Source organism: Cyprinodon tularosa, unplaced genomic scaffold (assembly GCF_016077235.1).
Source record: "Cyprinodon tularosa strain WSP-4 unplaced genomic scaffold, ASM1607723v1 ctg45, whole genome shotgun sequence".
Lineage (NCBI taxonomy): Eukaryota > Metazoa > Chordata > Actinopteri > Cyprinodontiformes > Cyprinodontidae > Cyprinodon > Cyprinodon tularosa.
In genome coordinates this window covers 2,794,107-2,808,650 of record NW_024039174.1, presented here as the reverse complement: position 1 = coordinate 2,808,650, position 14,544 = coordinate 2,794,107, and the positions used below count along the sequence as shown (strand labels likewise).

At 36.7% G+C, this 14,544-nt stretch overlaps 1 protein-coding gene across 2 annotated transcripts in view; it reads right to left on the bottom strand.

Moving 5' to 3' along the window:
• The window catches only part of LOC119793335 (solute carrier family 12 member 7-like), a 46,895-nt gene extending 32,577 nt beyond the window's left edge, over positions 1–14,318 (bottom strand). Inside the window, exons 1-3 of one of the 2 annotated variants that reach the window (XM_038300472.1) lie at positions 14,171–14,318; positions 4,277–4,365; positions 4,072–4,197 (exon numbers count right to left, since the gene is read on the bottom strand). In XM_038300472.1, the coding sequence (XP_038156400.1) occupies positions 4,072–4,197; positions 4,277–4,365; positions 14,171–14,318 (363 nt within the window). Of the gene's footprint in view, positions 1–1,380; positions 1,547–4,071; positions 4,198–4,276; positions 4,366–14,170 lie in introns of those variants that run through there. The other variant, XM_038300473.1, reaches the window with a different exon arrangement.
• Positions 14,319–14,544: the final 226 nt, after the last annotated feature.

Below are 14,544 nucleotides of genomic sequence, written 5' to 3'. Positions count from 1 at the left end.
TACATTACTTTTGGATTTGACTATTTAAAAGTGCATTAAATTCTTTATGTGCGGGGAATGCTATTTTTTTATGTAAAATATCAGCTGATTACAGGCAATACAATGCAGATATCTATTTTATTCTTACATTAGGAAACCCATAATAGACACTGAAGTCATGCTGGGTACTCCAAGTGACCGACATAAAGGTAATACACCCTAGTTTGGGAATCTTTACTTACTGGAATGTGATTTGTTTATTGTTGGAGGCCACTGGGGGTCATTTTCAGGTAAGCAATATGAGATTAAATGAAAAAAGATTAATTAATGATTGTAAAGCTGAAAGAAGCCATCAAGATGGGGGATTTGTGTTTATAGAAAAGCACAAACATCAGCACCAACACTACAGAAAGTTAGGTTTAAATTTTTTTTCTCAAAAAATAATTAAGTAAAGTAAGGCTCTTAAGATGTCTGACTTGTTTCTGTAAAGTGAAAGATTGTTAAGTGTCCCTTCTCAATCAGCAGTTTTGTCAAATAGTCAGACTGCCCTGTCAACGGAGCAATTTTCAAAGTCTCTTCCATCTAAATTTGTCCCCATTTAGATGCTTTACCAAGCCTAGGTACCAAAATATGTCCAGGTGCTTTTATATGATTGGCCAATTTGATATTTGTAACAACAAACAATAAAAAGTAGATCAAAGAAAGTAACTGGTTAATTTATATGAGCATTTGAATTATGATAAAGTCTTATAACATCCCATTGTGTTCCAATTATTTCAACTAATTATTTCTGTAAATCAAAGTAGCACTATAAGCCAGGTTCCTTAAATCTAGAGCCAAGAGGGAATGGAAACACAATCTATTTACAGGGGACAGTTGCCATGACGACTGCATCCTGACATTTAAACCAAACATTTCTGTCTATTCATAAAATTCAAATAAGTTAAATTATTGAGATATACGAAATCTTTAACATATTCCATGTGTTTTGCACAGCTGGATATATGCCCTTTAAAATTCACTAGAGGTCTTTGACACTCTTATTCCTTCTCTAATGTTGTGTATTAGATGCTTTAAACCATTTTCACTAACACGGACAAATAAACTAAGAGAATAAAGTAGGCAAAAATTAAAATAGCCCAGATACTTATATCAGTTGATCAGAAATATTTTTTTTTTACCCCTTTCAGATGAAAATTCTTAAATCAATAAACTCATTGTATAAATATTACGAAACCCTAAAATGGGTGTCTCTATACCCTAAGAAAGCAAATCCAGGTATACTAGCGACAGTGGAAACACATTCAAAAGAGTTCACATTCTACAAAACAAACTATGATGCATAATATGCTCCGTATGCATTGCTATCAGTTTCCTCCCAAAATGCCAAAAGGTACATACCTTCTTCTGATTCGAAAACACATTTCCCTGTGGCTGGTTCATTGCAAACAGCTGTTTCTCGAAATGACTCAAAGTGCCCTTTGTGGTGCTGTAGTTCCACATTTCCCATATCTTCTCCCCTAAGTTGTCCTGCATTCGCCTTCTGCTTCGTTGCTCCTTTCCCTCAGTCTCTTTGCATTATTTGTCTCATTCATGTTGGACTCAAGCTTAAGATCTTCTTTCGGATGACATCCAGGGGGTGGGTTTTAATGAAAATGCAATCAATGCCTTTTAACAGACCAAAAGCTCAAAGTTCAAGTTCTGCTTTAATCAAAAACTCCCAATGTTCTGTGTTCACCGCACTGCTTAACAGATGACTTTTGTTACAACTGTGACAAGTTGGTTCATGGCAATTATCAACATCACAAAAGTCAATTTCTTTTACTTGCCATCAATTTAGCAAGATTAAACCATTTTGAGTTTTTGCCACACTGATTGCAGACATGAAAACTTTTTTGTAGGGTTGGCCGCTGTGGGAGCATCCGTAAATCTAGCATTTAACCAAATAAAAGTGATATACATTCAACATGCCAAATTAAAGTATGTTTCCCTGGCTCTTTAAGAAGACAGTTGTCAAAAGGAGCAGATGAACACCTTTAGATCTAACTGGACTACAACACGGATTAACTGTATTTGTTAAATTGGGTGTCGGCTCACCATTACAAGCAAGTTCTCAGTGGAAATTCCCTATCCTCGGTTACAGCATTTCATTTAAGCAGGTTTGCAGTGAGAGTGTGAGTAATCAATTACCCTCCACTCTCTGATCCTTTCTAAATGCTAAACTGGTCAAGCAGATGATGGAAATTAAAATCAGAGTATGGAAAGGGTTCAGGGGTCAGTAACATTTTAACCAAGGTGCAATTCTATTAGTCGGTAGAATTTATCTTCAGGCAGTCTAATCAACTTTGCATGGGATGCACTCCAGCTGCAAAATTTTTATCCATGAACCAAAAGACATTTAAAAGTCCCTGTGTATTTGTTGCATCCATCTTCTAACAATTCTCTCCTTTCCATATAACAAAGAATCTGACTTGTTTCAACATTTTTAACAGTTTTCTGTTCTCATCCAAAAGCTTTTTGTGCATAACTGATGGAGTGCACAGCGCAACATTAATGATCATGGTATGATTTTAAATTATATGCCTTTCAAATCCCTGCAATCACTACAAAGTACTAGAGATGTCCCGATCCAGGTTTTTGCACTTCCGATCCGATACTGATATTGTTTTTGGACTTCCGATCCGATACCGATACTGGCCGATACCAGCCTATCCGAGCATGTATTTAAGTTTAAGTTAAAGTATTTAGCCTTAGTTGTAAGACTCATGTTGAAAAGGGTTTTAGTACTCTTGATAACATCTAGCCAGCTAAATTAGGTGAGATTGAATAAAACACAATGCTTGGTAACAACAAACTTATCTGTTTATTAAGAGATAAACACAAACTGGACAAAATTATGAATAGCAATCTGAAATTGCACAGTGAGCAGTAAAACCGTAAACAGTTAAAGGTGCAAGTATTACTGTAAGTTTTAATAAAAATGCAAAACAGGGGAACACTGGCGCAAAAAAGATGAATGGATCGTTTCAATCGGCGAAACTGGAAAATACGGACCGGATTTTTTTTTTTAAACTGGATCGGCAGTCTGGATCGGCATTTTACATGCTTTGCCGATACGCATTTTTTTGCCAATATCGGCGTCCCGATCCGATACGTGGATCGGATCGGGACAAGCCTGCAAAGTACTATATTTTTTCTCACATATAGTGGATTTTTTTCTCATACAGCATCAGCTTCTTAACCCTTTATAAGACAAGTTACTGTTTTTGATCACTTACCCTTACAAAGTGAGTTCTAGAAGCACAATATCTATATCCAGCCATTCAGCAAAGATACTACTACATGGCTATACATCTTATTTTGGCATTTAACCAATTAGATGAGCCCTTGAATGACATATTACCTATTGTAAATAAAGTTGGAAAGAAAGGTCAAGAAAAAAAAGGTAAAAAGCTAATTGAAAAGTTAAAAAGTTAATAAACCTAGTTACCAACTATATTTAGGTTTATAAACTACAAAATGTAAGTGCCAGTATCAGCATTAATGCCCCTAAGGTTATGTTGTAGCAAAAAAAAAAAAAAAAGGTTTTGTTATTTTTCTTTATATATTCGGGCAAGTTGGTGTTTCTTTTTAGTGAGTTGACAATTATTGCTGCCAAAATATAAATTTTTTGAATGTTACAAAGGTAATACATTGTGATTTTCAAAGTATTTCACCGAGTGCCCAATAAAGGGTTAAATCAAAAGCCGGAAAAAAATTGCTAAACACTAATCTAACCTACACAAAAGCTCAACTAGTTGTACTGGAAAATAGTAACATTCATGTGTTTTATTGACATAGGTTTTACTTTTTTTTTAATAAAAAGCTAGTATAAAAATACACACCTGGTTCTTAAAGTAATTTCTAAAACATCAATTTGGTTATTACTTTGTGTTGTAATCAAAAGAGATCAAAGTAACCCACAAAGATAAAAAGATGAGAAAGACTTTATGTTTATGTTGATAGGCATGCTCAATGTCACCCTACTGTATCATTAACTTAACAAGTTGTTTAATGAAAGAAACCTCTCTCTACTGAGACAGGGGTCCATACCATAACAGCAACCCTCGTGACCCCGTCTTCAGCCTCCTCATGCTCACGAACGCCCTGGGGGAGGTTAGTGTATTTGGCCAGCTTGTTGAGAAGAGAGGCAACCATGGGGGCACTGTCCATTTCCTCCTATAGGCAAAAAGATCTTTTTAAAAACACAATAAAACTCAAAGAAATCAAAACTTTTTCCAACTTAAGAGTCAGTTACCTCATAGAGGGCCATGTTTTTGTCTTTGTAATTCCATTCCCCATCATTGTTTGAGTTGATAAACGGAGTAGACTCTTTGTGACTTTCCTCTGTTAGAAATATACAGAACAAAGAAAAACATGTCATGCTGACAATCAAGAAAGACAACCGGAGGACTAACAACTGCACAGTATGGTAGCTTGGTTCCTATGTTAGTTATATAGCTGCACCATATACAAGAATTTACATTGGAGTCGGCCGGTAAGCCAATTTTTATATTGAGCACCATTGTCAAAAAGTGGACAGATGTATGAGATATCGCACGGGATTGTGGGTGTCCAAAGGAAGCAAAGAAACAAGGCTAGTAGAGTAGTAGTAGTTCTTTTTTTGGAGTCAAAAAGGGAAATGTAAATAATGTATTTGATGTTGGTATGTATTAGTATTTGCACAAATGTCCATAGTGGTTAGTAAAAATAATACTACAGGTGAACACAGCAGTGGAAACACCAGGGAGGGAAACACATGGTGATCTTGGGTTAATAAAAAAAGTTCCTGTGCTCCTAAGCTTCCCAATAATTGAAACAATAAAGAAGTTTTTTTATATATATATATATATATATTGGAAGTTAATTGACATTCAAGGTTCATTGTCACCTTATAACACCTCTCATTTAGCCTGGTAAACCACAGTAAATGTGAGATTAAATGTGTAACTTAGTCTGGCCCCAATGAATGAGTCATCAGAAGATTGTTGATGAGAACAACCCGTTGTTTTTCAAACTATGTCTGTGCCTATTGGCCAACGCTCTGACCAATGAGCGCAACTGACTGTGATGTAGTGGTCAAGCTTTTTTAAAGATCTGTCATTGTGATTGGCTAGAAGGCTGTAATTGGTGCACCCCTAATGCAGGGTTAGTAAAGCTGTGAGTAGATTAACTTAAAATATATTTACTTAAGGTTAATAAAAGCCAAATGTGGAATTGGTTGTTTTTGGAATGCTAACTTTAAACATGATCCCCTCACCTATTGTGAGAGGGAAGCTGAGGAGTGTGGGTTCTACAGTCCAAGCTGTGCATAAAGAAAAGTCCAACTACTTCTAGCTGTTAATGTTGAAACCCATAAGAATCCCATCTACCAGTCAGGGGATGGTTCATGTCCCCAAAGCCAGGTTTCCATGGACCCTGCTCTCATATTCGGTCCAGCAAAGCCCAAGGATTCCTGAATTATTCAAGCAACGAGAAGGCCTAATGGTGGACTTTTTTTCCCCCAGTTGGAACAGGAGCTTCCCCATAGTGATCCAAACATTCTGTATGGATGAACAAGTATATGTTCAAAAAAAAAAAAAAAAAAAATTTTAAAAGACCTGATAGAACTAAAGGGAAATCAATGTTTGGCTATACTATAGTTAAATTTGAAAGACAAAGATCTATCAGATTATGTCATATATTTCATATTTCCTGGCCAGTTCTGCAAAAGGGAAAATCACTATAAAATAAAATGCTACTAAAGGATAAACTTTAACCAATTTTCCAATATAGTCTAAGAACCCAGTTCAAAAGAACTTTTAAACAAGGGATTTAAAGGATCTATGGGATAGCAATTTGGTATTACATGGTCCTCTTCTGCTTGAAGAGCATCCAGCAGATTAAAGGCTTTCCACAGTTTAACATTTGCCTCCATTATTTGTGTCTTTTTGAAGAAGTCTTGGAAAGTTATCCGGAGCACCCAGTCAGCAGCTCTTTCTGTATTACCATGTAGAATCCTTCATAAAAGATCATAGAATGAGAACTGAGCTGTGGGTGCACATGATCTACTGATGTCTTAGAGCAACTGCTAGATACAATAATAAACATTATAGATAAATTTAATTTGATGGCTATTCTCTATTTTCACACCCAGCCAAATTCCTTTGACTTTTGGCAATTTCCGTTCAAGTTCGTATAACCTATGTTGAACAGTCTGTTATATTAAAACTGATGTTGCCTTTTTATGTTTTAATTTGATTACTTTTTTTTTTTTGCTGACATCTCTTTGCTTTTAAAAACAACGGTGCTTGACTTATATCAGATTTCCTAAAAACGTGGCTATTTTTGATGCATGCTATGAATGCTGACATGGAACTGATATGTTTTAGTTACATATCAAGATTTTTTAGATCAAAGCATTCGAGCTTAAAAGGGCAAAAACAGAGAAATAAAACTAAAATATGTCAAATTTAAAATGTATAAATTAAAGAACTTAATAAATACAAAGAAATTGTATATCAATGTTTGTACATAAACACAAATACTTTCGTATAACTTGATTTATATAACAAAAATTAACACTCTTTTAATTAATTAAAAAGACTGATTAAGAATGACTACTTAATTGATTTTAATATTTACCAGCACATAAATGCAGGTTATTTAGAAAAGAGAAATACCAAGCTCTTTAGGGATACAGTCTTTTATTTGAAAGATAATTTCTTACTATTTGTTAAATGAGGAAGTTATGTCCCCTAAAAAGGCAGTTGTGCCTCTGGGCTACCTCAACGGTTCTTTTCCTGGGAGCAAGTTATTTACTAATCTTAACTCAAACTGGGTAAAACCATATAAAAAAGGACTATGAAAACAGGAGTTAAAAAGTAACAGAGTTTATTCCAGATCAGGTCGTTACAGGACAGAGAAAATGCTTGGAGCTTGCACAGCTGTGGGCTCAAAAATCACCTCCGCGAGCGTCCGGCAAAGATTGAGCCCCAAACAAGGTCTTCTTCTCCTTCTTATAGCTCATGAGTCTATGTGTTGGATCATGTGGATGTTTAGCTGTCTGTATCAGAAACTGACACGCCATCCATGCCCTGACCTGTATGCATCTTGCCTCTATTCCCAAGAATTACAGGTAGCTTCCCTGTATCAGACCGGCTCCATGATGTGCCCATATCCTGTGTATTTCTAAAGACACAAAGGCTGTCCTGATTAGATGACCTTCATACACACAGTGACATCCACAATGTGAAGAAAGGCCTTCTACTCTCTCTAATCTGACTAACAGAATAACAATGCACATGATGTATAAAGAATAAATCTAACATATTTTTTTTTAAAAATGGCTTAGATGTTTGATATTTTACTGACACTAGAATTTTATATGTACCTAAATAAAATTGCTTTATACTAGAATTTTTATTTTGCTTCCAGAAAATCAAAGGAGAACAGAAAGAAATTCTCTTCTCTGTCTGATTTGTGTGACTTTAAGAAGCAAACCTTTTTATAACTTACAACTGTTAAAGAAATTCAACTTTAGTTGATGTAAAAGAAGCAATAGCAGTAAGTCAAAATAGGAGACACACGGTGTTGCAGTAGGAAACCACACCAGCAAGGGTCTGTGAACTTCAGTTCAGAAAAGATGATGCTCGTAAAAATCTTATCAGCCTTTCTTGGAAATTGCTACCAGGCTAAGATGACATGTTGTAAACATCAAGCTAAGTCCAGATTTTGTGTTTAATCTCAAATGGGTTCAGTTAACACCTTTGACATAACTATAATACTCATCTTCTAATGCAACACTAACTAGACCCCAGGCTGTCATATGAGCATATTCAATTTTAAGATTTAAAGTCCTTATGTGAGTTGATCTTAGTCTGAGGTACTGTGTCTGATTACATGATAAAAGGTAAATGTTTAACCAAAATGCCATATCTGCAGCAGAGATTATTTTTTATTATCTAAAGTTTGTTAAATTAATCCCGATAAAGCGCATCGTGTGATTTGGAAGTAAAAATGGATACTTGGTTTTGGTTTGTGGTTGTGTGCTTATTGCAGAACTATGATGTGAAATACGCTACAGTCACACAAGTGTAAATATGAATAAGATGTCACAGAATGTAGCAGCAGAATGGCAGAAAAGGGGGGGGGGGGCAGCTAGTGTCTCTACAGTAAACACACATTGTATGTCTATTCAAATTTCACTTAACATGACCTTCGGTCAATGGTAAAGTTCTTAAAGCCTCCTGGGGTACAAATTATGTTTCATTAGAAGCTTGAACTTAAATTAACTTAAACAATTTTGTTTTTCTCTTGTCTGTAACTATTTTTTTTATTTTTTTGTTCTTCTGATAACCTGCCATATGAAAAAAGTACAAATGTTAAGCAGAACACTATAAGTGTAAAGCTTCAAGCATCATTAAATATAGGAAAGGTCACACTTTACAGGCTCACTCTAATGATAAATATTGCTGGATTTCCTGTTTGCATGCCAAAAAGAGCAAATATTATTAGTTATATTCTGTCACACAAAAGCAGCTTAACTTAGGAAGTAGGTATGTACATCTACAATCACAGCTTATGGATTGTTATGACCTATCAAACCAAAATTCCAAAAATTATGACAATCTTAATGAAAAAATTAATAGGTACCATTAATTATACTGATTGTTTTCAACCTTAATGATAGCAGTAAAGTTGTTGCAAGTTCAACGAATAATAAATATACAATTTAAAAATAAATGCATTTCAGACTGTGGTTTAGGACATCAATACTAACTTGAACTAGTCTCAAACCTAACAGTCGTGTTAAATAAATATTAAATGTAGATAATTAGAAGCATATTTGTGGGATCTTTTTCCTTGATCATGTCTTTAGAAAAGGCATGAAGTTAGCCGTTGTAATGCCTCTTTTGGAATTTTACCAAAAATCTAATTAAAATATCATTATTTTATTTTGAGGGGGTGAAAAGATCAATTTCAAGATCAAAATGTGACGTAATAGATCTAATAGATCATACGATAATGCATGTATATCACATCAATAGGAAATATAAAATATACAATATTGTCTTTTGGAAAGTAAAGCAACATTATGTTTTCATACCTCTAAAAACCTCAAAATTGATCAAAGCAAATTATACCTCCTTTTCCAGATTTTTCAAGGCTGCATAGACACCCTATATTTCTTTCAAGTGAAACTGGAGCCACAGTTTGGGTTTGCAAACTGCTCTTTCAGGTTAGAATTCACAAAAAAAAAGACATGGTATAAATTATTCTGTTTATTTTTCAGTTCATATTATAAATATATTATACTTTTTAATGTATGTTAAGAGTAAATATTAGAAAAGTTAATGCATTGTTAAAGAATTGGTTAAATTTGCTCAAAAGACAATCATGTATTCCTTGTATTGGCACAGTTGTTCCCAAAGAGGGAATTGCGCCCCCTATGGGATATGCAGTGTAATTAATTGAAAAGTTTGGGAACCACTTGTATCTGTAACTGTCTTTGGTAATCTGTTTTAATGTTTGTCTTTTTGCTCCCTTAGATTTTGACAGTTTATATTAAATACTTCATTATATTTAAGTTATTTTAAAGCATATTGCTGTGATCATTCTCAGTCATCCAGGTCATAGTCATTCCAACAAAAACATAAAACAAAAAATAATCCACTGGACTAAGTTTGAAGATGTTTCGCTTCCCATCCAGGAAGCCTTTTTAATTAAAACAGTCAGGAATACAGTTGAGTTCAAGGTTTTATACAGTAGCCTAACAAAGCCTGGATTTCTTTTTTTTTTTTTTTTTAATGCAAATTGGTATAGACGAAGGGGTCCAGCCATTTGATTGTTGTTCTGGCAGAATAGCCGAGGTCATGTACAGGAGAGTGGAGGACCTTGACCCCAGGCTCACCCCAGGCTCACACCGACTCCGGTCTTACCGTTGCGGTGCGGTGGGTGCGGCGCCGCAGTGATTCCAAGTCATTAAAAAGACGTAAACCTCTCTCACCGGCTGCTGAGCTGTCCGGCTGCGGTTACCGAGACACTCCGGCGCTGCAGAAAATTCCGCAAGAAAGCTATCCTTGCGGCATGCCGGAGCCCTCCGCAACAAGCTCTCGCAAAAATCCTTTATTTGGGCCGTGTTATCGCGTGAAGTTACGTGAACTCAAGTGAACTTCTGTTAAATCTCCGGACCTGTTGCCGGAGCCGCAGAGCCGCACCGCACCGTAGTCAAAAGGGCGGTGTGAGAGGGGGTGTGCGGGAGTTGCGGTCTCCGTCGGCTCGGTAACTGCACCGGAGCCAGTGTGAGCAAGGGGTCACACCGACTCCGGTCTTACCGTTGCGGTGCGGTGGGTGCGGCGCCGCAGTGATTCCAAGTCATTAAAAAGACGTAAACCTCTCTCACCGGCTGCTGAGCTGTCCGGCTGCGGTTACCGAGACACTCTGGCACTGCAGAAAATTCCGCAAGAAAGCTATCCTTGCGGCGTGCCGGAGCCCTCCGCAACAAGCTCTCGCAAAAATCCTTTATTTGGGCCGTGTTATCGCGTGAAGTTACGTGAACTCAAGTGAACTTCTGTTAAATCTCCGGACCTGTTGCCGGAGCCGCAGAGCCGCACCGCACCGTAGTCAAAAGGGCGGTGTGAGAGGGGATGTGCGGGAGTTGCAGTCTCCGTCGGCTCGGTAACCGCACCGACCTTTCAGACACTTAGATGGGTATGGGGTATTACAGTCTAACAAAAGAGGCCAAACGACTGGATGGGAAGCAAAACGTAATCAAACTTGGAAACCAAGTCCAGTGGATTGTGTTTAATTTTTTTTGGAATGACTATGACCTGGATGACTGAGAATGCTCACCAGCAATATGCTTTAAAATAACTTAAATTAAATAAAGTATTTAACATAAACTGTCAAAATCTGAAGGAGCAAAAAAGACAAACTTAAAAACAGATTACTCAAGAAGGTTACAGATGCAAGTTATTCCCAAAATCTTTAATTAATTACACTACATATGCCATAGGGGGCGCAATTCCCTCTTTGGGAACAACTGTCCCAATATAAGGAATACATGAATGTCTTTTGAGCACATTTAAAGCATATTGTGTTCTTTCTCAGTCAGACTGTAGAAGAAGCAGAAAGTGGACATTGCGAAACCTGATCCAGGACATACCCGGTTAGTAAATGAGGGTGCTGAGATGGTGTTTATACAGTTAGCATCTTGCCTAATCAGCACTTGTTGTGTATCTGAGGGTGAGAATTCTGCTGCACAGACTCCTTTCTCTACCAGGATGGCATGCAATATGAAGTAAAAGAAACCACCCCTCTTCTCTGCAGCAAGAAAGTTGTCATTTTCTCATTTTACCAGATTCACTAAAAAAGTGACAACAGACATCTTACAAAAAATATTCTCATAGATGTCCGATTTCAGGGCAAATTTTTTTTTCACATAACATATTTATACAAATGGAGCTTTTTTCATTTCAGTTTAAGCATTTTAGTATTTAAAAATAACTAGTACCGATCTTACAATCGATCTACTATCAACTATGCATCAAAAAAATTTTTCTGCTTAAATTCTGTTTATAGTCACAGAAATGGATATATTTCTTTCATATATTTTTATAACCATTTGTATGACTTTGTAAAGGCGGTGCAATGAGAAAGCACTCCACCTATTTTTATTGAGCATGATTTAAAGCACAACAAAGGTACAGTGTGGGTGACTAAATTTTCTGCTAAAAAAACTTGTTTAATAGCAAAAACAGTAAACTAAACCACTTGTATAACCAAGGCAGTTTCAGGAGTTTAAGAATGTTTTGGGGTAAACATAGGTTATTGCTTGCCGACCAGATATCTAGATATAGGTTGTTGTGATCTAATATTAAAAGTTTTTACGATGTGTGTCTAAGAAAACTGAAGTTATAGTTGTGTTTTGCTAATTTGCACACATCCTAACATACAAATGACATAGGAGCTGCCATGCAAGCTTGACTCCCTTTTGAATAATAAAACAATGAATAGAGAACAAGCACTCCCTCAATGGAGCTTTACTCACTGGTAATACCTGTTTAATTTATTGTGAAGATTGCTTAAATGAGAGTTTAAAGTCGTTTACAGTTTTAGAGTCGTCCCGCTGGATGGTGACCCCTCCAGTCTCAAACATGCGGTCTACCAGGATTACGCTGTATTATCATCCAGCTATCTTCGTATCAACCAAGACCACCTTCCCTGCCCCTGCTAAAGAAAAGCATGGAGGTGTGCAATATTAGTCTTCCACTATTATTTTCCTCCATCCATCGCAGGGTTTCACAGGGCATTACGTTTGCATTGAGGCAAAAGTCGAATCTCAGCCTAATCTCTTGGTTGAGTGAACAAACTTACAAATAAACCTCTCATCACAAAGACACCCTGGATAAACAACCATCTGGGAACTAACTGAAAGCTAACACCAACTTAAGACTAGAAAAATTTACCTAACTGTTGTTCTTATTTGTTTGGAGAATTATAGAAAGAAGGATGACCCAGAGAGAACCCTCAAATTTGTGGGCAGAGCATAGCTCATTGGGGCTCACTTCCTGGACCTTTATGAAACCACTGCAACTCCATGTAGTTTAAAATTTTCACTAGAAAAGAGCAGATTTTAAAGTATTCCTGCCAATTGCTTCTACCACCTACGCTGTGGATCTCATCTTTGCAGCTCCTCTAAAGTTAACTTGGTTAACTTTAATTCCCACTTGATTTACAGCCTTGTTGCATGGCCAGTCAGTCTACGTAGACGACTATTAGAATTTAAAGTTGTTCTATATTGTTGGCATTATTGAGTAGTGTTGTGCCAATGCCATTTTTTTGGCCCCGATATCGATAACCGATACCTGGCTGTGCAGTATTTGACGTTTGAAATTTAAGTGTGTGTGTATATTTAAAGAACCGCATACTACTTGAATGTAAAATAATTGCCATCATGGCTTTGTCAAGCTGCTGCCTACCTCTGGGAAGCAGGAAAAAGACTAATACAAAGTGAATCCAGTAGAACTTTTTATTGCCTACCTGGAATGGGTGACAATAGTTAAACTTTTTGCTCTCAAAATGATATCAGTGCCCTATTTGTTGGTACTCGCCAATACTGATAGCACCATTTTAGTGCAGTATCGGTCTCGGTACAACACTTTTATTGAGTGACTTCTTCAGTTAAAGTTTGAAATATTTTGTTTTATAACCCAGCCTTGATTAAAACTTGGGAACAAAGCTGATTCAAATTTGTCCTCTGTGTTTCACAGTCTTTAACACGTCTGCAGAAAGGTGGGGGGACAACCATGTCAGATGTCCTGGGGCCCATAGTAGAGAGTGGGGGCCTCTTCATCATGATGTTTTCTCACAAGTGTCCTCTAAAGAAAAACTATGAAGGTAAATCCTAAATGAAGCATGCCATACTTTTCAGGTTTTATTTTTTAATGTACACTTTTACTTCATGATGTTGTGTGGATCAATGAAAACCCAAATATTAAAACATAAAAGCTAATGGTGACCATAAGACAAAGAGGTACCAATCTTGCATGGTGCTGTAAATGAAACATGTTCTCTCTGGTCTAAATGCTTCCCCAGTGAGGATACATTCTTTTGCGATCTAATCATTTAGGGTTTTTTAAGGAGGGTTTGTTTACCAGACAGAAATCAGTTTAACAAACACTGCCAGGCACAATAAAAAAACTTACTACCATTTTTTGTTCCTTTTTACTTTACATAATGAAAATATTTGTTGCTGTGTTAAGAACACAATTCTCCATAGCTTTATGAAACAAACAGCTCTTTTGCAACACCATAATAAGGCAGAGAGCTTTAGCCATAATTTTAGACTGCAATAACCTTACAGCACACAGGCCATCCTCCCCACCATATTAGTCATGCAAAGTGCAAGTTCCAGCTGGTTGAGCTTTTAAATTCCTTGTGTGTTTAAAACATGTGCATGTTATAGCATGAGATTGCCCACATCAGAGGTCTTCCGTTTCTTTTTCCTCATAAACAGTCACTGTTACACTTTATCATACTTGCACACATTGTGTTTTTTTTTTATCTTTGTGCATCCTGGCACTGTTGTTCTGTTACTGCGGAACCCTCCTACAGTTCAAGAGCATGTGAACAAGACAGAGCATTTTTGCTGTCTTTAGATTGCACCTACCTGACTCAGGTTCCTGAGAGTTGTTAACATCCCCCTCTTCTTGAAAGACTTTGTCCAGACTGATAGGTTTGCTGCATCCAGCTGCAGCTTCACTGTTGCTGCCATCCCCACTGTCATCCACTTTTACCACAGTGAAGTTTGTTGGCATCTTGATTCCTCTGTCAGGTGTTCGATGATTAAAATAAATGTTAAAAAATAGAGGATGTAACCTCTGACACAAAGGATAACATCCAAAGAGTTACAACAATCCAAAACCCTATCAGGGTAATGGGAAAAATGTTAGGATTTCATTGTGACCGGAACAGAGCACATATTCCAAATCTTTCTGTTTGGAAACATCCTCTAAATTAGGGGTGAAAGTCCTGCTTCCTGTC